At 40.3% G+C, this 24294-nt stretch overlaps 1 protein-coding gene across 2 annotated transcripts in view; it reads right to left on the minus strand.

The window, feature by feature from the left end:
* Positions 1 to 24294, minus strand: part of tenm4 (teneurin transmembrane protein 4) — a 129978-nt gene that overhangs the window by 64260 nt on the left and 41424 nt on the right. Inside the window, exons 5-10 of one of the 2 annotated variants that reach the window (XM_010797349.1) lie at positions 21683 to 21898; positions 13270 to 13513; positions 10688 to 10786; positions 9522 to 9757; positions 2340 to 2504; positions 177 to 391 (exon numbers count right to left, since the gene is read on the minus strand). In XM_010797349.1, coding sequence (XP_010795651.1) covers positions 177 to 391; positions 2340 to 2504; positions 9522 to 9757; positions 10688 to 10786; positions 13270 to 13513; positions 21683 to 21898 — 1175 coding nt within the window. Of the gene's footprint in view, positions 1 to 176; positions 392 to 2339; positions 2505 to 9521; positions 9758 to 10687; positions 10787 to 10998; positions 11070 to 13269; positions 13514 to 21682; positions 21899 to 24294 lie in introns of those variants that run through there. The other variant, XM_010797350.1, reaches the window with a different exon arrangement.

A 24294-nucleotide genomic window follows, 5' to 3' on the forward strand; every position in this document is an offset into this window, starting at 1 on the left:
CATCGATTGTAAATTATTTAACACACTCATTTACAATTTACTAGTGTTTCACAACCAAAATACGGATTCTTACAGTAAGTGGTAAGACAACTTAAACCCTGAAAACATTTAGATTTAAAAACAGAAAAGACTAGTAACACATTCATCTATGTCAGTGACTTTCACATATCTCCCACCTGTGTGTGTGAAGGAGGTAGGCCTCTTCTCCCGTAGACTCCCACTAAGGCATCTTTGCTCAGGGACACATTAAACTTCAGGTACATGGGATGATCAATGAAGACCTGGGCCCTCCAGAAGATACCAGGAGGAATCTGCTGCACGACCTTGCGCCCAACGTCAATCTCCCCCATATCTATATAGCTGTCATCAGGGAACAAGCTGTCCAATTTGCCTGCAATGCACACAAAGCAAATCGGTCAAAGAGATCACACCATTAATCCAGGATGTGGAGGGCAGAGGGAGTCAGTCTGCTGAAGCATGATAGTCTGACCATATCACAGATATTCAATCACATCCCTGACAGTTAGAAGAAGAACAAAAACATTATGAATGACCCCCTCTGACGATTGGCAGCAATTCTGGTCCCGATTGCAGTGAGGGGGAGTAACGAAGAACATTGAACATCAGTCTGGTGCTCAAAAACAATTCCAGTTATAGGCTCAGGTGTTGTCAACTCTTCTGACATGCCAACTCTTCTGACATGCCAAACACAAACATTGGGTTCAAAATAAAATAATGTAATACTCCGGAATCTTTCATACCTGGTGCATTTGAGTCATTAAATCATTAATCATGAATAGCGTTCATCAAAGTTGTTAATGGTGAACATATGGAGTGAAAAATAGTTTGAGAAATAGTGGAGAAAATTGCAACAGCTTAAACGCTGCGATTAAATACATCTCCACGTGAATTTAAACTGGTAAAGTGAGAATTGTAATTATATCAGAGAGGGATCTCTTATGATAGTCCCAGCTCAGGTAATAGCACATTCACTGCCAAAACGTGTCCATATGCTCTATAATACACCTTACATTGGACTCTGTGGAAATGGAAACATCTGTTTGCCCATGTAGATGAGCTCATTTCCGCACCGATGTCTATTAAAGCAGACATCCATACAAACTGCCCCCAGGACTTGGTGGCAGACACGGCTTGAGGTTACACGTGGCACGGCAGATGGCGGTGTTCTCAAAAGTCCATCAATGGCAACGTTTTTTATCAGAGTAAACATGGCACGCTCCCCGTCTGAGGATCTGGGCTTTACATAATGCGACGACACAGACTCATTTTCCACATGTTGGGCTGTGTTTGAATTTATGCCACACAGTAATGGCATACTCATCAGGCAGTTTAAATAAATCATAAGCCGAGAACAGTGATAATGGGCCTCGTGGTTAAATAAATGGTTGTTGTTCTGCAAGCTTAACTACAGCATAATGTGTTGAAGGAAAGCCATCTCATAGAGAGACAGAAACTTGACTGAATGTCAACAGAGTACACTTCTGCATCCCTTTGATAAAACATGAGATAGCTCATCAGTGTTTCTGGTGACAGCAGTGCAGAATAAGACTTATTTAGAAAACTATGGCTATTGATTTCCTATCAGCAACAGCTGCCACGCAGGCTCTCAGCTCAGCTGTAGTCATGCTTGTTGTTAGCTAAACACACTTTCTGCTGTCTGGTAAATGAAAAAGACAACTCCTGGATCCATCTATATGGTAATGACCCCATCTTCTACCTATTGTCGTCTGCCAGCGACAAATCGCATGGCTAAATCTGGGCCCATTTGTTGGAGAATGGAACAGAGCAAAGTTTCCTGGAGTCGAGCACTTGGTACCGAGGGGTGAGCGCATGCTTTCTTTGCCTGCCAGGAAAGGCAGTCCGGACTAGGAGATGAAAGGATCACATCCGTTCTGAGGAGGACAGAGTGGCTAATCCCCCTCCAGCCCCTGGATACTCAGTCCCTTAAGCTGCCCCATTTTCTCCCTCCAGGAACAAATAACACTTTCCCACTTACAACAACTTTCATAGGATTACAATGCAGATCTCTTTGCATACCATGGAGACGAGTGAACACAATGTGAAACTGGATGACACAATAATAACAAACTTGCTCCAAAATGTCATCTGCAAACTTTAAGATTTGAAAAACCTTTTTTTTGCATCCTTGCAGTTTATTTTCTGATTTGGTGCAGAATACCCCAGCAAATTGAGATTCATACAAAATCATCCCCAAAACATCACATCACTATTTAGTTTGGGTTACGTAAACATACATTTAAAAAGAATATCATCTGCATTTAAAATAGGACATTGTCTATATAAAAAAAAGCACTTACTCTCATCTTTTCCTCTGCGATCAGGTAATCCCAATCCTGTGTTGCCTAGGGGGGGCAAGCTCAGGTCCGTGGGTAAAGGTAGGCCACTTGTATTGTCCTCTGACAGCTGGTACATCTGTCTCTGCATGGGCTGCAGGTGCCAGTTTAATCCAAAAAGGTGCATGGCTGAAATATTCAACAGAAGACAAGCTCAGAATGGATTTCTATAAAAGTGACCTCAGATGCATTCAATTCAAAAAGTGATGTTCTCTAAATTAAACTAACTAAACAATTATTTTCAAAGGGGAAAGGTTCTTATCCAAAAGGGACAGCTGTGGGATAGAGGCACAGGAAGTAAATTCCAAAGAACAAAGAACAATACATGGTTTAATGGTTAATGGCATTTTGTTTAAAAGTGCTGAGCACCGCGATCAGGAGATGAATGGTCCCCTGACCTCATGGGACAACATCTGTCTCCCCACACCAACATCGACATGGACCATCCCCAGTGCCCTGTCATTTCTCAACCCCATTACCTTTCCATTCCCTTGCAAAACTAGGGGACAAAAGAAAAGAAAAACATCAGCACGGAGACACGAGGGTGTTTCAATGTGAACACAGTGGAGGGAGCGTAGTGATATTTTACAAGGTCGACTAAATAAATGTCCTCTGGAACAATGGCAGCAGAGTGTGGGACAGAGGAGGAGGGGCTGACCATGACAGATCACCAATAAGAAAATGGACAAGACGAGCTTAGCAAAGCAAAAGCCACCTTGGAAGTCATCAGTCAGCAGAAAAAGCCCGGAGACTCAATATAGCTATTTTATTGGTTTGTTGGTTCTTTTAAGCTCCTGAAGTAAATAACCACGCAATCCAATTATAAAGAGTGAAATTATCTGCCAGTCGTAGTCCGAAACTGAGAATAAGACCTCTCCAGTCCTCTCAATATGTTTTTTTTCTCCTTTTATAGGGCGCTTAATCTATATTATGTCACCAATAAGCAGTCAGGGACTGTTCGGAGAACACTGAGTATGACTTTTCCATTATTATCAGTTCTTTGCATGAAAAGCAAAAGTCGTTTTTACTATTTGTATTTGATTATTTTACTGTAGGTCCATTGTGCAATTGATCATATACAAAACAAAAGTTAAATGAACAGAATGTGGTCTTGTTTACCATCCCACAAGGGGGAAATCAACGCTTTAACTGTCATCTTTTATTATGATGCTGTTATTATTAGTTTTATAACCAAAATATGTTCACCAAACTGCAACCCCTTCACAAAAACACTTGAAAATGTGCAGCAGAATCAGGTGCTTCTCAGAGCAAGGTCAGCAAACTTCAGATGAGAGAAAGGACTGGGACACTGATTGATTTGCATCCTTTTAATAGTGCAATGTGTCAACACTACTGTGTCTTCATTAGTCTAAAACAGGCCTTATTAATAGTCATATGCCATGCTGACCGTATATTGCTTCATTACGCAATATATACCATATTATATCTCCTCACTTCTAAATCAAAGTTATCCCCTAAGAATAAGAGGAGGTTTACTTACTCAGACTCAGCTATTAACTTTAAATTGATAGAAATTCCCACATGAACGTGACAAGTTGAATATTAAACCAAGTATAGTGTCTGATGAACGGAATACATTGGGTCCTTCCCAGAGGAAACTGCATCAAACGTAGATGCATTAGAGAACACCATCCTGCCTGGTTCCTCCATTAGGATCTCTGTAAGTTTGATGGCCTAACATTAAGATAATTTTCCACAAAACGTTAGTCAACATAGTCAAAGTACCGCATATTTAGTGAAATATTTAGATAGTTTGTGAAAGAAAAACACAAGGAACAGGGTATTTATCAGGTTAAACCCAACGCAAACAGTCCCTGAGATGATGAAAGTTCAACAGCAATACCAGCATCTGTTCTGTGTCCATCTGGTGGCTGTGGAAATGACTGTGTCAGTAGAGGACAACCAGTGAAGAGACAGATGGCTATGTTTGTCATTTTGTAAGCTCCAGAAAGACATTCCTTTTGATTTGTAGCTCTACATCGGCTGGCGAAATGGAAAAAGAGTCAGTGCATGTTGCTGGCAGAACTAACGCAAAGTCACCAAGCACGGTGTCATTCCAAGTGTCCTAGTAATCACGTCTTTGTGAGCCCCATTCTTCATCCCATCCATCCCTGAGGCCCCTAATGGAAAATGGTTGAAGAGGCCTCCCCCTCCCTTTCTAAATCCAGAGATTTACTTCAACGCCTTCTTGGTATCTGTGATATGCAGAGTATTGGACACGAGCCAGTGAGGAGCCCCCTGATTTTGTTTTGCTTGCTTTTCTAACTTTGCAAACATCATGGAATGACACTTCGGAAACTGCCACAATTGGCTGCGAAATGAAGACAGGTTGTGGAATAACAAGGCACTTCTAATGAGATGGCCACCAGCAGAGACAAGCTGTGTCTGTGTTCCAGCGATGCCACTGACCTGTCAAGAATACTGCACTTCGTAGCATCGCCCATTTTGTCCTGAGCACGTTTTGTGCCCTCCTTTCGCTTATCTCTTGGCAGGAAGTTAGGTCACGCCATTTGCCAATTAGGGAACAGCGCTACTGTAGTAGAAGACTTTGCAGCCAGGCTGAGGCAGTCAGCACTTATTGCTGTGGGTCATCTGCCAGCATTCCTGTGCTTCTATCTTTTGATCTGATAAGCAATTTCCAACTAGTGCACAATTCAAGGGAAGCTATGATGAGAAGACTCATTTTTTCTAATCTTACTATTCAAAATCATCAAATACTTTCTGCATCTAAAAAAAGCCAAGCTATTTCAAGGTTTGAGCCAGCAAAGATAAAGATAAACCTTGGATTTAAAAATCTTTTAACCATATGGCCAATTAATTTCTTTAAAAAAAGGTGTTACACATGGCAGCCATCAGTTGCTCATTTGTCACCTAACTATATTTACAGTTCTCTTACTTTCACAGTCTCAGGCGTGAATCACCGCTCATCCTCACTGAATACATTTGCACACAATGCAAATGTGCAGTTACATTGTTGTGCTAAATAGCTTTTACAGCTAACCGTCTTTCAAGCAGTGGCGAGCCGTCAGGGCTCTCTTGGCCCTCTGTGAGGGCCTAAGATATTCAAAAAAATAATATTTGAAAACATAAAAAAAAAACTTTTTTTTTTAAATATTATTTTTTATATATATTTTTTGTTAAATGTTTCATTAGTTTTACCTAAATAACTTGATTTAATTGTATTTAAAATAACATTTCCACTAATAAATAAATCCTTCGAATCTGCCTGTTCAGTTTCTGTTTGGGAAGTTGAAGGGTTAAAAATGCCGTATCTGTGGAGTTAACTGTGAAGGACAGAGGCTTGGTTGGTCCCCTCTCCTACATGCACAGAGGGGGTCCAGCAGGGATGTTAACCATAGACTGTATGCGTAAACTCCAACCGAGAGAGTATGTCAAATGTCAGTACAATTGACCGAATCATCATCTTCCTCTAAATGGGCGACCAATCATATCTAAATGGGCGGGCTTTATTTTCCGGACTTTATGACAAGTTCCGCCCGCTGTGAAGTCTATGCAAGTGGTGAAGTGACGCGTCCTCAAACCCGGAAGTAAGCTGCGCTCGGATTCCCTCGACTTGGCTGTGGGTGCCCTGTCATGATAGGTGTTTATATAAATGGTGTTTTTTTGTGTGGTAGAGGGTCGCTGTCACTGATGCGTTTTGAGCCCCGGGCCGCTGTTTTGATATTCTGCTGAGGTATACGGTGTGACGTAATAACTCTTCTTTTTTTTCGAGGGGGGGTCAGAGGGCCTAGGTATAAAAGTCATGGCTCGCCACTGCTTTCAAGCGTCACATTATTACAATAATGCACTGAATAAATACAATGTAAATATAGTAGAGACTGACTTGGATACCAACTGAGAGTTTCAGCAAAGAATCAAACGGTAGAAATGATGTATTTCCATGTAAACAGTTTCTGGCTTTAAACATAACACTTTTAGCATAATTGACTAGAGTTTATGCTGTTTAGTAAACGCTTTACAGTAGCTGATTTCAGTATATCACCATCTGGTATACCGTATCGAAAAAAGGCTGATTTAGAAAAAAAAAGTAAGTAATATGTAAGTATGTTAAAAAAATAAATACAAATAAAACCCTTTTGTGTTTGAACCATATCACCACACCTGTCATCATTATACATAATCAATATGTGGTGCAAAGTCCAACAACTCTGTCTATGTGCTGGTGACACAAGAGCACACATTGGGTTAACTTGTTTTGTATAGATATAAGGAAGTTCTGTTGGCACATTAGTGGGAACACATTTGATCTCACATTAGCCTGCAGAAATATTACTCTTATTAAATCATGAAATGAGATTGCAGCATTTCCAATAAATACTAAGTATTGCAGAATTGTAAAAAGTAAATTATTGCATTAATGAGCTTTGCATTTAGGTGATATTTATGATTGATTTAGCATTTATATGAAATGTCTGTGTTTATTTCCTTAAGCCAATCGAGCAATTTTCCACATTCAGAGTAACATAAGTGTTGACAAATCTATAAACTGCAAATATCACATAGGTGTAGTACAAAGCCTCAATCAAACAACGCAGTATTATCCTGAGGTACTTAAAGACAGATCAACTAAATAAACCTTTGTTTCAGAGAAGATCTTTTGGGGTTGGATTATAATGCAGTTAAATATGTTCTAGGGCCCAACCTCTTTGTCCTTGGCTTCATACCCATGGTGGAAAGAAGTGAACACAGGAGGATACTGGTGACCTTAAAATGAGAAATATATAACAATGTGCTAATGAGCGAGCGACCACAGAGAAAATAATGGCATCTTAAAACTTTGACCTTTTTTTAATATCAAAATGTGCCATTTTTAAAAGTTCTGACAAATAAAACCACGCTTCATGTCAAAATATCTGTCATGATGTTTAATTGGGTTCATTAGACATCCCACCCAGAGTTCCCAATTACAGGCCTCAATAATTAATTGCACTTGAAATTAAATGTATTTTCTCATCAGCCTTTAATTAAATATGGACCTCGTTCTTGATTGGAAATTCCGATCTTAGGGTGAGGCTTGGCCTCCAACATGTTTACTTGTGGGGCATCGGGATATGGACGGAGTTTTGCAGGGTATAATTACACAGCCTGATTAAAGACTATCAGGTTGATGGGGCTTTCTGGCTTTAGGCCAAGTCAAAGCAGTAAACTGCTGTAGACACGACTGTATCTGTGCTTCTGCAGCTAAACCACACAGCTGATTCCCTAAACAGTCCAAAATAGAACTTTCTCACTCCTACCCTCAAATTGTTCGATATGGAGATAATCATCATGAGCAGAAACCAGCTGATTCTTTTTAATCCAGCACTGTTCTGAATTTCAAATTAAACAATTTAAATGGCTCTGGTGACAAAAAATGAATAATCAGATTTGAGCTCGTTTGGCCTCAAGGAGAAGCAGAACCGATTGCTTTCTTGATTGTTACGGCAAAATGCAAATCTATAACAAATGTCTTCAATGAAGAATTCATTTATCTCACTGATGAGGACCATGCTGAAGGATATGGATATTCTTTCACCGACTTTATTCATATGAACTACAATATTCTTACCATCCTTCACTGTAACCATTTATATGTAAAACAGCCAATCAGATGTAATGAATATCATATTGGAAAAATATATTAAAAAGAAGTGTGGGAATCAACTCCCACAAATCAGGCTGTATTCACGTAAAAAAGGTGAGGCTAGCTTTTCATGTCGACTACCAAATCTATGGGCCAATCAAAATGACAAAGATATCCAACAATATTTCAATCCCGACCTTGAACATCCCTGTTTGACTTTACATGTACAGAATCTTAACCTGTCTGCTCTCCGTTCCCCGCACTACAGTAACCCTTTGTCTTCAAGCCTGTCACTCATTCCTTTAAAATATTGTCAGTGTTATTCCTCCTCCCTACTCTGGTCTTGCTCCTCATATCCTCGTCCCAATCCTTCATAGCCCCAGTTAGGTTGACTTCTTTAACCCCACGCTTACCCCTAAGCCTGTTTCTATTTATCCTAAATGCAAACACCCCTACACCTTTTGATATTTACTTGACCGTTGACTTACCCACAATCCTCACTGTTTCCCATCCCCTTTTCTACCTGACTGCACTGTTACTGAAGATGCTGCTGTTATTGTTGTTTGCCATAAATGAATGATCAACTTTCCTGTATCCTTTTTTAAAATTTCATTCATGTAACAAACAAATGAGTGTTTTGTTATGTTTTTACTGACCAATTTACTAATAGTGATTCAACCTTTGTAAAAGCTACACAAAATACTCTACAACTAATACTGAAAGAGCAACAGCTTGCTGGGATTAGACAGTGTAGCAGTTATTAGTTGTAATAGCCAGGATGTGTAAAGCTACCAGAAAGAACATTTAAATAAAATCCAATAAGAACACAGCTTAATACGTGATCTCCAAGAAATACAGTAAAACAAAAAAAACATCACAGCAATTACTCTCAGAATCCACTTGCAGGAACATCCGTCTCGAGTTTATATTTTTATTTTGTGTCCTTATAACTGCTTCTTCTGACCGTTTACAAGTGAAATTCGGTGTAAACAGTCTTGTATATAGATCACAGGGACGAACAAGAGATCAGATATCACCAAATATGAATATCATTCCCTTAGGCAGGCAAAAAGAGCAGCACTGATTGAATAGCTTAACTCAGATATCACAGCTCATAGTCCTCACCCAGCTGGGACCTGGGTATGCTGTTCAGGGAATATTACACCAAATAAAATGAATAATCTAAATGTGCAAATCCTCTCTTGTGTGATGGCTGATGTCATTTTAATTCATTTCCTATCTGACCTATTCAAAAGAGCAAGAAACTGTCTTCCCCATCTCTGCAGATTCAGTCAACCCAATCTATGAATGGTAATGTTATTTTGGACGAGGTGTGTGGGCGAGGAGTCAATTTATGAGTCGCTTTATAACTACGCTCATATGAGCCGCAGAGTGCGGATTCTACACTATTAAAACGGATGATAGAGGGAGCACAATGGGCATGGACTCATCCTGTGTCTGCAGTTAAGTAAGGGGTGGGGCCGGGGGTGTATAGGTGGAGGCACTCACCCCTGTGTGTAGGAGCATCAGAGGTGACTCACCAATGAAGTAGGCCAACAGGAAAAGCAGTGTTACTGAGATGAGGATGGCACTGAGAGCAGCACATTTCCAGTTGCAGTGCTTATAGGACTTCTTCAGGCTGAAGGCAGGTCGAGAGAAGGTGTTCCGAGGCAGGGGCCGAGGGGGGGGCGAGTACACCGTGCTGGAGGTCAAAGGGTATCCTGGTGATGTTGTGCAATACATTGGTGATGTTCCACCTGGTTTGAACAGGAAGTGCCTGGGAAAAAACATATTTTTTCTGTTAGTCTGAACAGAAAATGCAAATTTCTCAGGGATCTCTATCGTCATATTACTGTGGGTTACTGTGTATCCAAGTGCAGTCCCTTCTACTGGTAAGTATCTCTGTTTCCAAGCACCTTTAATACCGTTACCATAGTCACGCTTCTGTCAGATTAGTGGGAATGCTAAAGCAAACCGGCTTTTGCTCAGTCGAAACTGTGAATCAATATTAAATCTAATTTACAGGACTAGTGACCGGAGCTGGCTCTTGTTTACGTATTCATGCCAGCATGGTGAAGAGTAATTCCCAATAACTATGTGTCAGGGCTGTCCGCATGAGAGATACCGTATGTAAGGTTGCAGCATGGAGTGGAGCAGATTTATTCGCCCTTGAAGAGCATGGCTGGCTATCTCAGAAAACATGTGTAGCTGCATATCCAAAAGCCGTATGATCGGCCCATCACAGAGTCAGTGGATGAGGCACTGTCGTCAAGGCCGTTTTACCGACTAGTTTACAAGAAGCTCCTGAGCGACAGCGACATGAATGTGATTGAATGTCACATTACAATGTGTGATGTGGAAAGTCACTGGGACCATATTTTGTTTATGAATATCAGGACAAAACTCAGACAGATCCTATTCTCAATAGGAGAATACATGGGCAGCTGCGTTTCATAAAGCGGCCATGCTTAACATTAATCAAAGTAATACAACCCAACAATGTGACTAAATGCAGATTGTTAGTTGTATCAAACAGGTAGGGGACACATACAGCAGCGATTCTAGCACTGCAGGGGACATACACAGATGATTGACAGCATTTTAAATAGAGGATGGTCGATGGAAAATAGTGCAGGCATCACTATTGTGCTCATGGCAAAGCAGATTGTGACAGTAGTGTGAGCCAGATAGCAAACATGCAACATACCCGTCGTTGTACGAGGCATCACGGCGTGCTGATGCCAGAATGTCCATCTCAATGAGGTTGTCCTGTAAAGTCTCTAGGAATGTCTGCTTTGCTATGTTTCTACATACAGGTGAAAAGATGGATATGAAGCTAGTGTGAGATGTGCGTGCAAAACACAGAAATGCCAATACAGAATGTGATCACCAAGCAACATCAAAAACAAATGGAGATCAGGACGGACAGTGTGGGGAAAAGAAACCAAGGCCCTTATGGAACTACTTCTACTACGGTGTGAGACAAATAACATCTAGCTCTCTTGTTCCCCTCGTTACCTTGTTTTGTACGAGCCCTGCCCTTCTCTGCAAGCGTCTTGCTCTTCTCTAATAAACATTAGAGTATTCTGGCTCCTTTAAGGTTGTTATTGGAAGAAAACAATACATCACTTACTGTACAAATGAGAACCTTAAGGTTTCTAACATTTTTTCTCAAACAAAACACTTTTTCGTATTACAAATAAGCTTGTCACTGAAGTTCTTACACTGGATAGTTTCATTAAATACAGTTTTTTTAGATCTATTTAAAGGTTGCAGCACTAAAAAAAAACAAGCATTTTCAGTTCATTGCAAAGTTTCTAGAGACGCATGTCTCATTTCTCCCATAATGCACTCCCCCCGATGAGAGCTCTGTTCCACAAGGAAATACTGCAGCACTGCAATGGAGAAATGAACTGAGCACATGCAATGGGCAGGCTGAACACGTTCTGTGGTACAAGAGAAAAGCCTTGTTTTTGAGCACTGCCCCTACGAGGTCAGTTTGTTCATGGTCTCTCAAGCTAGTGTTATGCGGAAGGATGCTACTTTTAATGAAGAGAGAAAGAGATGCTTGGCAGAAATTCTAAAGGAAATGGTGAGGCTGGATGGTGCCATCCAGCTGCTGGCATCTCTCCAGTGGCGGTGCAGAATTTATCAGGGCCATTTAAATTAACAAAATTAAATTCACAATAGTGACAATGAGGGTCATTGTAACACTATTACCAAAGCAAAGGTTAGGCGTAATATGTGTGTCCTTGTGGATATTACTCATAGTTTCAATTGAGAATTTTAGTAGTCGCCCATTTTTCAAGACTATACGTCATAAAGCATTCTTGCCTGTTGTACATTCACTCGCCTTACCATCTGTCTTCCCCTCCACAGGGAATACCTCTGCAGAATTAACGTTGGAGCTGGATGCCATGTAATCATTCATTATACTACTAACTGTCCTTCTACCGGCTAAAATTGATGCTCATTTTCCCGTTGACTGAACCATCTCACAAAAACTGAAGGAAGAGACAGTACCGTAATTCAATTCATGGCTGGTGCTTCGCCATGCCAAATCAGCTGTTAGCTATTCTCCTGTCAACAACAGTTTCATTCATGGCATGGTGTTTACTATATATCCTATACTATGAAACAGTGAGGTCCAAGTTGTTCTCCCTGGATTATTTCAAAAGGTCCTGATAATGAAAACATCTAATTGAAGAGTTTTAAATAAAGGAATCTATAATCATTTTCTTGGAATCACGGCAACGCAATGGCTTTTTATTCAAATGTTCCTCATGAAGCTGTCTCGAGAACCATCCAAACAACTTAGCCATCTACGCTGCAATTCCTAAGCAATATGTCAGCAAAATGTTAAGTCAAACAAATTAACGGTTGCTGTGAAACTTACTTATGAATATGTCTCGTAGATGTTTGGTCTCACTGTCTTCTGTTTCTTAATGTGGCAACAGGGAGCTGAGCACAGCATGCCATTTGGTAGTATAACAAACTGTTATTAGGGGTCCACCACTAACAAATATAGATCTCGAGAGCTCTCACATAACACCGCATGTCCTTGGGTCCTCAGCAGCACACATGCCAATTGTGAAATGGATTGAAATAAAGTGTGTCTAGAAGAACAAGGACACACAGACTCCATTTTAGTTTAGTACGTTTTTTGATTTCCTCAGCAGGCAACCTGATCACACAGAGAAGTACAGTTTTGTATTTCAACTTTAAGCCGTGTAATATGGTAATTGTGAGGGTACGAATAACAAGCCTCGTTTCCTTGATTTCCTACCGACTTGCAATAAGACCAACCAAAGAAATACCAACAGATAGTCCCTTGGTTACAATAACACTTGACAGATCTACTTCACACAAGGGCCTCCTATCGGGAAATGTGCTAGAGAACTAAGTACTGATTAATATGAAATAAATAAATCTTGGGGCTGAAGTGGAGGACTATGAAGCGTGATCACAGGAGCCTGAAAGTAATTTTTGCCAGAATTGTTTCATTTTCAAGTTCTTAATGACTCTGCTGTTCAAACTCAATAGCTTCCAACATAGGACGCAGATCCAAAAGCAGCACTTTTCTCTTGTTTGCCACAAAATCATGTTCATCACAAATGTAAGCCTTTGCCCCCAGCAGGTTATGTTACATAATATTGCTTTTCTTCTCAATAGCAGTGTGGTAATTTAATACGGAGCGGGACAACATGAAAACCTGGGTTCAATGCAATAGCACCAGCTCATCCTCACCAACATCTCTATAAATCGTCAGGGAGACGGGTTGCACAGTACCTGGTTTCCAAGGGAATGTTGCTGTTGAGTAGCCAGTTGTCCTGTGTGCAGTCTTGCCCACTGGCCGGACCCTCAGGAGGGGCAGAACTGTCTGTCGGAGCGGGACTTGGGTTACTCCGCGGTGTGTAGTTGCCCCTGTTCAAGGAGTTAATGGAGGCCGCATGGTGCTGATGATTGGGTGAGTGGGAGTGGGAGAGAGGGAGAGGGGGCGTCCGCAGCCGGGAATGGTTTTGAAAGGCTCCGTCTGGAGGCAAAAATGAAAGAAAAAAAGAGAACACTTTAGAGAATAAAAAAAATACAGAGCTTCAAAACTACTGCAGATCCACTGAGGATGCATTTTCTAAAATAATTGTGAAAGTGTGTGAGTGAGTGTGCTAGCAGAGTAAGAAGAGCCTCATGGAGTTATTTGAACTACCTAAGCTGCTACGTTATGACTGATGAATGATGAGCCATAGTTTCACCCGAAGATACATTAACACCTTAAGATTTATTTCAATGATGAGCTGCAGCGCCCTTACGCGAACCACTCTTAAAAAAAGTCTGTCTTCTGTGCATTATTTAATCCAACTGGTTTCTATCAGAGAGTGCTTTCTTGCTCCCACAGAGACCTGTGATAGTTTATTCTGACCAGACAGCGGCTCCTGTGTAAACACACAAGCTGGCCAATTGTTAAAACTGACCAACAGTTATTTATCAGAGGAAGGGTGTTGGAGACAGGACTAGTCTTCTTTAAATAAACACACAGCAACATCATTACTTGTTTTATAAAAAGGTTGCCATTATTAGATGCAGGTCAATGACTTTGGTAGCAGAGCTTTAAGCAGCCCAAAATAAACACACTTTTTCTTCTTTTCAGGTTTTTTTTACCAGTTCTCTTGTCACTCTACATCAGGGCATTTGAAAATATTAGAAATATAGACTATAGTACAGATTGTAACCAGTGGTCCTGAATGCACTACTCTATCAACAAGATAGAAGACCAATGTCCTTGTGTATCCATTTATTTCCACATCTGTTAAGCCATTCATCAATCAATGAACTGCCGGCTATACACAGAGTGAAAGAGTGGCTTTTCTAAGGCAGAAAGCCTCCTTTATTTCACAGATATCCACAACACTAAATTGCCAATTTACAGCAGAGAGAGTGGAATAGAGACACACCGATGGCTTATTGTGTATAATCAGATCCTTTATTAAAGGAATACTGAGAAAAAGCTTTGTGTCACATCAGATTTTCTAGGGGTCGGGAACATGAGGCTGCTATATCAGCAATGTGTCACTCAAGATAGATGGATGAACAAACTGTTGAGGTACAAAACTGTCTCTGCTGAGAACAAAGTAGCATTAAGCCTTAGTGCTAGAGGCATTTTAGGAACATGGAAAGAGAGCCTATTGTGTTCTCAGGTAATGTGCTAACGAATGGCTCGGCGGACAAAAACAAGACAAAATGTATCGTGTTGTATTTAAGTGTCTAGCATATGCTAACATCTCTGCCTTGAAGGATTTTAACAAGCATGTGCTTCACAGGAAGTCTGCCGGTTCCACACCTTGTAGTGTTTTAGCACAGTTTTATTTATATTTTGTTTAATTAGCCCTTGACAAAAAAGTCTTCACCTTCACAACATACTTTAACTCTGCCTCGTTGCCATAAACTTGTTCTATAGGAGGAACCTGACAGAAACTGAGTGTGACATCATGAATCTGCCGCGCTGATGGATGGTTCCATACTGTGCGCACTTTTGCACAATGGTGCCCTCGTAATTAGCCGAGCCGCCGAGAGAGAGGCGCTCCACAGTCCTGATGAACAATAGACTGGTATGAGGTGGATCCACACAGTTGTTGATGACCTCCCTCCTGCGCAGTAATGTAGCTGATCCCTAAAGCCATTAATAAGGTTATGCTAATTCAATACAGGGACAGCACAGACGTTCGCAGAGAAATATATCACTAGGACAAATGCTTTGCTGCTCTGGAATGCATTTACTGCTCGGTAAACAAATACTTTACTTCCTATGAGGATCAAGCAAAAGTGCGGTACCGAGTGAACATTTGCAATATGTATTTTAAAGACCTCAAGATAAAGTACTATTTACTGCAAGTGTATGTGGGCTCTTAATATACTGTTAATTAACTATTCTATTTTCTAATGTTTGGTGATTTGAGCAGGTCTAGACAACTTGTGCAATAGTCAGATATAACAATGTAATTTGAGCAATAATAAAATAATTAGTATTAATTCATTTTAAATTAAACTAGAGAATTAAACTGGATAAAAAAAAGCAAGATATTTTACTTGAACATGTATGGACAATCATATTTTAAACTCCTCTGTTGTTATTTTAACATATAAGTGCTATACAGGTTTGCTCAGTTGTAAAAAAATGTTCCCAAATATAAATGTACAATCTAATCCATTTCAGGTTTCAAAGCGGATTAAGGATCAAGTCAAGTTTTATTTCTATCATCTGCTGGAATATTTACTTTAAGCTAGAGCTATTTTATTACCGGTATTTGGAACAGAGAAACAGATAAATTGTTACGTAACACTTTCCCCATTAACTATTATAAAGCATTTAAGAGAAGTCTGTATATCTAGTTCCCTCCAAATACTATAAAGTCTACACAAAAGTGTTACTATTGTAAACTCGCCTATTTGCATAAAAGTCTTGGCATTTCAATGCATTGTAGAACATGTTGTACAGAACTAGACAAGCAATGCATCATGATTTAAATTCACTACCTGGCTGCAGGCATGTTTTCCCCTTATCCAACCAGTGACCCTTCAACAGGCAGGTAAGTAGTCACTGTTATTCTTGTGGAGATAAACAGAAAGACGAGAAGAAAGACGACCCCCGCAGATGTGGTGATTCAGCAACAATTACTCACTACTATCAAAAGGACAGAAAAAATAAATGGCTTTCTATTGACCGACTTTGCACAACGAAAAGGAGATTCATTTGTTATCAGAGAGACAGAGAAGGAGGACTTTCGTACAATGGCTAAACTTTCAGATGGCATTCAGAACTGAAGCCAAAAGATATCCATTCAGTCTGGGACTGTGGTTTTCATTTTTCTTCCTAACAGATGTAAGCGCTGGTTAAAGCCTCCTGACGCCATTCTAGACTTTAGGTAATTAAAGGAAATCCACTGCATTAGCTGGGGCCTCAACCCCTACCATGCAAGATAACATGTGTCTGAATTATTTTAAGATGTATAATTGTGGGGAGACAACTGACCAACTTGGGAGGTATACAATATCTACACTATAAAATAAAGTCTAAAATACATTTCAATTTTAAATCTTTTCAATCTGAGATTTAAAGAAGAATTTGTTATCAAATACTGAGTGTGTTCACTATTACCTCATGATGAATTACTCAATGTAAATGCAGATGAATGTCATGATAGTGGGTATTTAAGAATAAACATTGAAAAATATCTTATTAAAATGGCAACTTTAGAGGATTCTACAGTTGTGGTAGATGTGCTACCTGCGTGCTCCCTATACAGTTAGTTAGAGTGATTATTACATGTATTAATGATATGCAAATTGCAGCGTGGATTCTTAGAGACTCAGAGTTGTAATGAAAGCTGATGAAATCAACAAAACCAAGAAAAGAGATAATTGAAGATGCCACTATCTAAAAGAGCATCATCATTCATTGATATCTACATGTGAATAACATTTCACTGACATCATCTTTGCCCCATTTGATAACACTGGATTCAGACAGAATTTTCCACTGCGAGGTGTCCAGGAAAAAGGTCTATTTCTGTACAAGGACAGTGGATAAAATCCACAGCACCGATGGTCACACCTGATGAAATAAAGTGATGTGACATGCAGCGGACACCCGGTCAAAGCACTGAGGTGTGAACCATTCGATACAGAATTAATCAAAAGCTATCCCTGCCCAGATAAATCATTACATCTTGCTTACTGCCACATCCCCTATGGCTAATCATAGGAGCAACATTTCCAGTTGAGTAGCATTTGTCTATAAAAAAAAAACTAATAGAATTTGTCATGAAGGCAGTGAAGCCTCACTCTCTCCCGGCTCCCTGGAGCTGGTTCTCTCTGCCGGACCTGCTGCACCATTAGAGAAGGTCTGAAGGGAAGAGCCATGTGGGAATACTAGCTGTCTTTCCTGGACTTATTTGAGAGGTAACAGGTATCACAAACAACACATGGTGAGCAGTACGCTCAGCTCCTGACTGGCTCTCATGGTAATAAGGGGAAAAGACCTTCTGGAATCACAATATAAGCTCCCCTTCATTAAGAGAAGAAGAAAAACCTGCTGTTGCAAACAACATCCTGTCACCAGCCTTCACTGAGGACACCAAATGAGGTACAGTATGAAACTAGACAAAACTACTTTTATACGAGATATCTAATGCATATGTTAAAAAAAATGGTATTGCAAAACTAAATTCAAACACACAAATATAAAATAGCAGAATGAAAGTGTTATTTTTATAAAATACAATTTAAAAAAGACATCTGGGGTTTACCAATGATTGGAACCTCATCCATTAGGACTAGTCCTGGCTCCTCTCTCCCTTTCTGAGATCAAATGGATTTTCTGTCATTCTTTGAGCTGTCTTAGCAAGAACAAGACAAGTGGTTATGTATGCTCTGCTCTGTGTGTCACTCCGCTGCATATCCATCAAGCGGTTGAAGATTTTGTTAGAGGGCACAGATGGTCTGCAATTATCAAGGAATGAAAGTAATGCATCTCAATTTATGTCAATGAAAAGAAGATATGTAGGTATGCAAAATGCATTATCCATGGTCTCTGTGCACTGACGAACAGCAAGTGGAATGGATCTGGACAAATTGTCTGTTGGCTCCAGTTCATTGATAACTCGACATCAGAATCAAGAGGAACCGATCCTTCCTGACATGTCAACCCAAAAACCAAATATTCAGAGAAAAAAAAACAGGGGCAAGCCATGTGCTACTCATTAAATTATTATTCAGCCGCCAATAGTTCATTCCACATGGTGTCTAGTGGTGGATGGATTACTTTGTGGAGTGACCTCTTTTAACCACGTTTCCCCCGTCTTTGCAGACACGGGGGGATGATTAAGCAGTTCAAATGAAGACTTATTTAAATTCACACACAACCACGTCCCCGAGGCTCCTAGCATTCCTGCTTGGTCAGCTGTGAGGTGGTGGTGTGCGGGCTCTTTCACCAGAGACTCCGGCCGCACTGAAAGCCAACACTGGTCGACCCCATGCTGTTTTGCATTAAGAAATGCTAATACCGGGAGGTTGCAGGGTCTCAGATCTTGCGTCTCAGCATGGCAGCGGGCTCCCACTGGCAGTCTCCCCAGGACCATGCCCCTCAGAGAAAGCCCAGGGCCACGGAGAAACACATGCAACACAAAAGGACTGCAGGCTTCAGCGAGCAGCTTCGTCAGCCTTACAGGAACTCTGGCTCAGTGTCCGTCCAAATGAAAACAGGATCCGGAAAAATAGAAATAAAATGCTACAGCCTTGGAGGCTATTAAATGTGAATAACGATATTGTGCTGAGAGCATTCACTTGTTCAAAATCCAGCATAAAATTTCAAGTCTTGTACGTGGGCTCGGATATGACCTTGAACAAATGCAATCTGAAGTGATAGAAAGCCACCTGTTTTCCAGTGCAACACATCCACTGTGAGCCAATTATTTTAAGCATACATGGTTTTTTTCTATGGTTGTTTACCGGCGGTAAAAAAGTAAATTTGTCCTGCACCGTGTCAACTGTGAATTTGAATATTTCTTCAATAACTGACCTGTATGTCAAAGACATCTGATATGATACTCCACTCTCTTCTTTTTTCTACAATGATGGCTTTTAAATTACCTTTTTTGGCTCATGTAATTCTCACAGAAAACCTGAGCTGCATACTTTATTCCAGATAAGACTGCATTTGGCAACATTACCTCTTTTTTTTCAATTCCAACCTCTAAATAAAAAAGGAAACATTTGAATTCCTTTTCTAGAAATGTGATGAGACAACTCAGGAAATGTGTGATCTTAGGTTTAATCACATTGGCTATTCTGTTAGCCCTGTTCTGTATTCCAAATCTACAAGACAACCTACCTGGCTCACTCTAATGTTGTCACCTTGAGAAAATGAGGTTCATGCGGCTGAAGGGAACAGTCTCACTACACTTTTAACACGAGTACCTTTTCCTGAAATTATGAAACCAGCCTGAGTTGAGGAATTAGGTTTTATATTACTATTTGCCTCAAAAGCAGTGGGGCTGGAAATATTTAGAGCCATTGTAAATCACTCTTTCCTTTAAAAAAAAAAAGAACAAATACTAAAAAAGACAATATAAATCAGGATTAACCATGCAAAAAGTATTTTTTTTAAGGAATTAACAGCATTAGTCACTTTTCCATTAAGTTTGAGCTCGAGTTTCAAAGAACAGCAAATTGGAGCACATTGTGTTGCTCACTGGAGTGGAAGAGTAAAATACATTTTAAGCAAAAACGCAAAATAAGCAGATTTCAATAAACAAAATCTGCAAGCTTATAAAGTATTTGGATGCGATGTGGAAAATGTGCAAGAAGGCATAGAGCAAGCTTACATGGCTCATTAGGTGGTTTAAGTGAACAAACAGTCGAGGCTCTTATGTCCTCTTTCTGATAGTAATTGGCTCCTTACTGTCAGAGGTGCTCTTTAATTACATGATGAAGAATGCAGGAACCTCAACTTAAAATGTATTTTGCACAATTAACCACTTATTGTAGTAGTTGTGTCTATTATTTTAGACACAACTACAACATGGTGAAAGGTCTGTGCTGTTTACAAGAGATGTAAAGACGTTGCACCCACTAGCAGAAACATGCTATACTATAAAGGAACCTTAAAGCCTGTGGATGACTAAGGTAAAAACTACTGTAGAGTCCTCTCCTACTGCTTTCTGACAGCCAGAGGCTAACCTATGTAAATCAGTGTCATTGTTGTGAGACAAATCTGCTGTGGTAAAGGCCATTCCCTCCACCCATGTCCCCGTAAGCACAGTCATGTCTCTGCTGGTGCCCGGCGTGTTGCTCCTGTGGAATTAGGGGGAGATTTGCGACGGGATTAATAACTCATTTTCCAGGTTTTGTGAACAGGCAGCAGTGGCACAGTTTGATGTAATTCAACCCTTTGGGTAGTTAACTTTGAAGCTTGATCAATTATTTAGACCATTTTATTTTGTTTTTTGTTGGCTTTGCCGTTGGGAGAAGCAAGTAGCTTCTGTAGTTGAAAGGCTTTAGCATTCAAATATCAAGAAATACCCTATTCAGCAGGCACATTGATGACTTATGGGAAATATGTGGCATAAATTGCTGAGTTTGAATGACAACATTTGGTATTTTCATGTAGATGGATCATAAACAGGAATATATAACCTGCAACACATCCGAGTGTGAACATGTGACCATAATAGTTTCCTAAGGTTACCTTGAGGAAAAACACTTGAAATGTTTTATGCCCATGAACGTTGCATGCGCCATGCAGTGAGTGTTTGTGGTGTTATAAACAAAGTATGTAAGTGTGCTTAAAGGTCTTCAAAGCCAGTGATGATACCACAGGATGTTTATGAATATATAGCAACAGGTTAGACAGCAACAAACACATATTTGCCCATAGAGCAACCAAACGAGTGGCGATAGTTACATTCAAAATAAAATCTTCACAATAAATAAATGTATAAGTATGTTATCTGATTTAACTGCTAACTTAGTTGGTTTTTTCTCAACTGTCGACAGCATGTTTGCAGTGTGAGCGTTATTCTGTCAGTCTGAATGAGTGTGTGTTCTACAGCAGGAAGCACTGATTGTTATAGAAAGCAATAAGAAGCTGACATTAATTAATGAGAAACCACGTTGTTTCAAAACTAATGAATTTCAGGAGAACATTGTTAAATGACAACATAAAAATGACAGAATGGTTTTTATTTTTAATATCTGTGATATATACTTGTGATATATGTTAATAAAGCAGGGGCTTGCACATGGTATAAAGTGTTTCTTTCTTGCTAACTTCCTATCTGAGGTGCGGAGGATGCACGTAGGCTGTTGCTTCTGAAAATTCTATAGAGGGATGATAGATGGTTACTCCCACCAGCACACTTTGAAACTGCAGAGAAATATCAGTGACAAATATCTCCTACTGAACCAAAATCGTCCATCTCTTTGAGCGAGGCTCTGAACTTTGCAGACCTCGCTTCAGAGAGTTCTGCGCATTTCCTGAGGCTACATATCGACTCAAATGTTTCAACTCTCTCTCATGTTTCTCAGAAAAAGAAAGAAAAATTGGACATTTTTTTGCCCATAGCCATCTGCATGACCTACAACACAACATGTCCGGGAGCAGGGGAAGGCTAACCTCCAGAAAGCAACAGTAGTTTGAAAAGCAACTCACCATCAGCAGTTGCAGGAGCATACAGGTTCCCTGAGCCAGTTTTAACTAAGAATGAATTGGGGCCAAACTCATCCTCAGAGTCAGAGTCCTGGGCTGGCTGAGCCGCACAGTTACCTAGCAACCCTCTCTGGCTCTCATTGGCTGCAATGGAAGGGGGAGGGTATGGGAGCTGCTCAACAGGGGAGGAAGAGGCGGATGAACAATGCAGCGGAGGACCTGTGGACCACAAACAGAGACAACACATGGGGGGGAATGAAACACACCCAAACACAGGCAACATCACATAAGAGGCAACACACACACACACACACACACACACACACACACACACACACACACACACACACACACACACACACACACACACACACAAGACTTAGCTCTGACACTTCAAAAACAAACATCTGCCTTTGTCTCCATCACCTCACCCCAGCTGGGAAGAACAATACAAACAACTAAAATGACTTTGCGAGAAAGAATAGAAAAGGAAAACACCACGCACTGGTTTAGAGAAATAAAAACAACAAAACACCTTTTGGGTTTTTTTTTTAAATAAAAAAAAAGGAGAACAATCCCAGGTTAAATGCTTGAATTTAAAAAAAAGAAGAAGAAAGGAAACAGAGCTTTTCAGTTATTGTGTACGCATACAGTTTGTAGAAACAGTTTAGGAGCTTGTTAAATCGGAAACATTTATCAAAGTACCCCTAATAAAACACACAATCTAACAGAACTGCCCTGCAACAATCTACAACAATTACACAAGCAGATTGAAATGCGGACCGCACAGAAGGAACATGACAAATATGTTCCCACATGGGGGTTGGGTAATAATGCCCCCTCCTTTGGAAACACATATAACCCCTGCCAGCCAAGAAATGAATCCAACCCGCATCATCCTTCCTATTTCTTCCCTGTCCATCTCTGCTACTTGTCAGTCATTTAAAATAGCAAAGGATCAGCCTGGCCGCTCACCTTAACAGCAGCATCTGAACACTTTACAATTGTGATTATTTATAGCTCCTTAATATGCAACCCTAATTCTTGCATATGAATATCATACCATTTCTTCTTTCAGGGCTTATTGGCTCCATTCCCCATGCTGTCATGGAATGTTAAATCTCCACAGAGCTCCTATTAATGTGTGATTAACTTTTGATGCAGCTCTGCGCCACGCCGAAAATGGAGTACTTAAGTAACATGACTGCAGCGAACAAAGCTATCGGTTTGGGGCTCGCTCCATTTTCTCATCGCTCCGTCGTTCTCCGTGTCGACATTCCTGCTGACTGGACCCCCATCCATCAGTAGAGATACATTTCCTCTTGCTCTGTAATGATCCCTGAAGAGTATTAAAATACGACTCACTGACTCGCATCTAATTTGGAAACAATTAGTAATATTAACATATCAGGCACTGCCCTACACTAGCAGAGACTGCCCACTGCCCCGGAGAGTCACCGTTTGTGCTTTCTATATATTACGCACCACACACTTCATTTCTCTGCCAATCTGGTGCAGGTAATGGGTGCAGAGGTGCAGTGGCCATGCTGGGGGTTAATTACCCTCACACTGTTGTTCTTGCAATGTACTACCAGAAGAGGAAGAGCTGCTGAAAAGAGCTTTATTACAGTCGTTCCAATAATCCCTCTAATAGATCCAAGAAACTACATTCAGCGTGTTCCATACAACAACACTCTGCTGAACAGAGTAACCAGTACACCAGAGGCAAGATAAGTTGTCCAGATGAAAGATAAAATCAGATATCCGAATCAAAAACTGGTTTCAAGTAAGTTTACACATACGAGGAATTTCCCTTGGTGTATATGGTGCAAATATAAACACAATTAAAGAATATAAATTGTAATAAATTGGAAAAATATATTAAAAATATTTAAATTAAATATAGATATACCAAAAAAAGTATATAAAGCAAAACATTACAAGAACTCAGAATGATCAAATGAAATATGTGCTGTATTGATATGAAAATTGGAAAGCTGTGCGGAAATTAAAATGAGCTGCACCAAGTCTTGGACTGAATGTAGCAGCAAAGAGAGATGTCATCAATGAGACAAGAGAAGATTTAAAAATGGTCAATGTCATAACCTAAATGAGGTCAAGGTATTCATGCCCAGCAGCCATTAGTCTTGCTCACAGAGGTTTTACAGTCTGGCTGTGTTAAATGAATACTGTTCGGTATGCCTAAGACACCTGCAGCCACATACAGGGCTTCTACAGACGAGGTGCCGCAACCTGACACGGCCAGAGAACTTTCTCGGGCTGCCAGAGTTCATTGCCTTTGCCTTCACTCACTACTTTACAGCAGCAAAAGGGGACCTTTACTTAGGAGCCCCTGGACCATGCCCCAGTGCTTAAGTTCCTGACAGTCTCAGTGCCAATCACTGCCTGGTTGGACCTGACTGCAAACACAGACCCCCAGCCAGTGCATTAAAGGTCTTAATTAACTCAGCTGCGACCCAATAAAACACCTTGGTGCCTGTGATATGTTAGGATAACAGCAAATAATACAGTGCATGTCTCAAAAACATGTTGGAATATACATGATGTTCAAATGAGTAAGTAGTTGACACTGACACTGTACCTCAGCCACATCA

Source organism: Notothenia coriiceps, unplaced genomic scaffold, assembly GCF_000735185.1.
Source record: "Notothenia coriiceps isolate Sejong01 unplaced genomic scaffold, NC01 NC01_scaffold00037826, whole genome shotgun sequence".
NCBI lineage: Eukaryota > Metazoa > Chordata > Actinopteri > Perciformes > Nototheniidae > Notothenia > Notothenia coriiceps.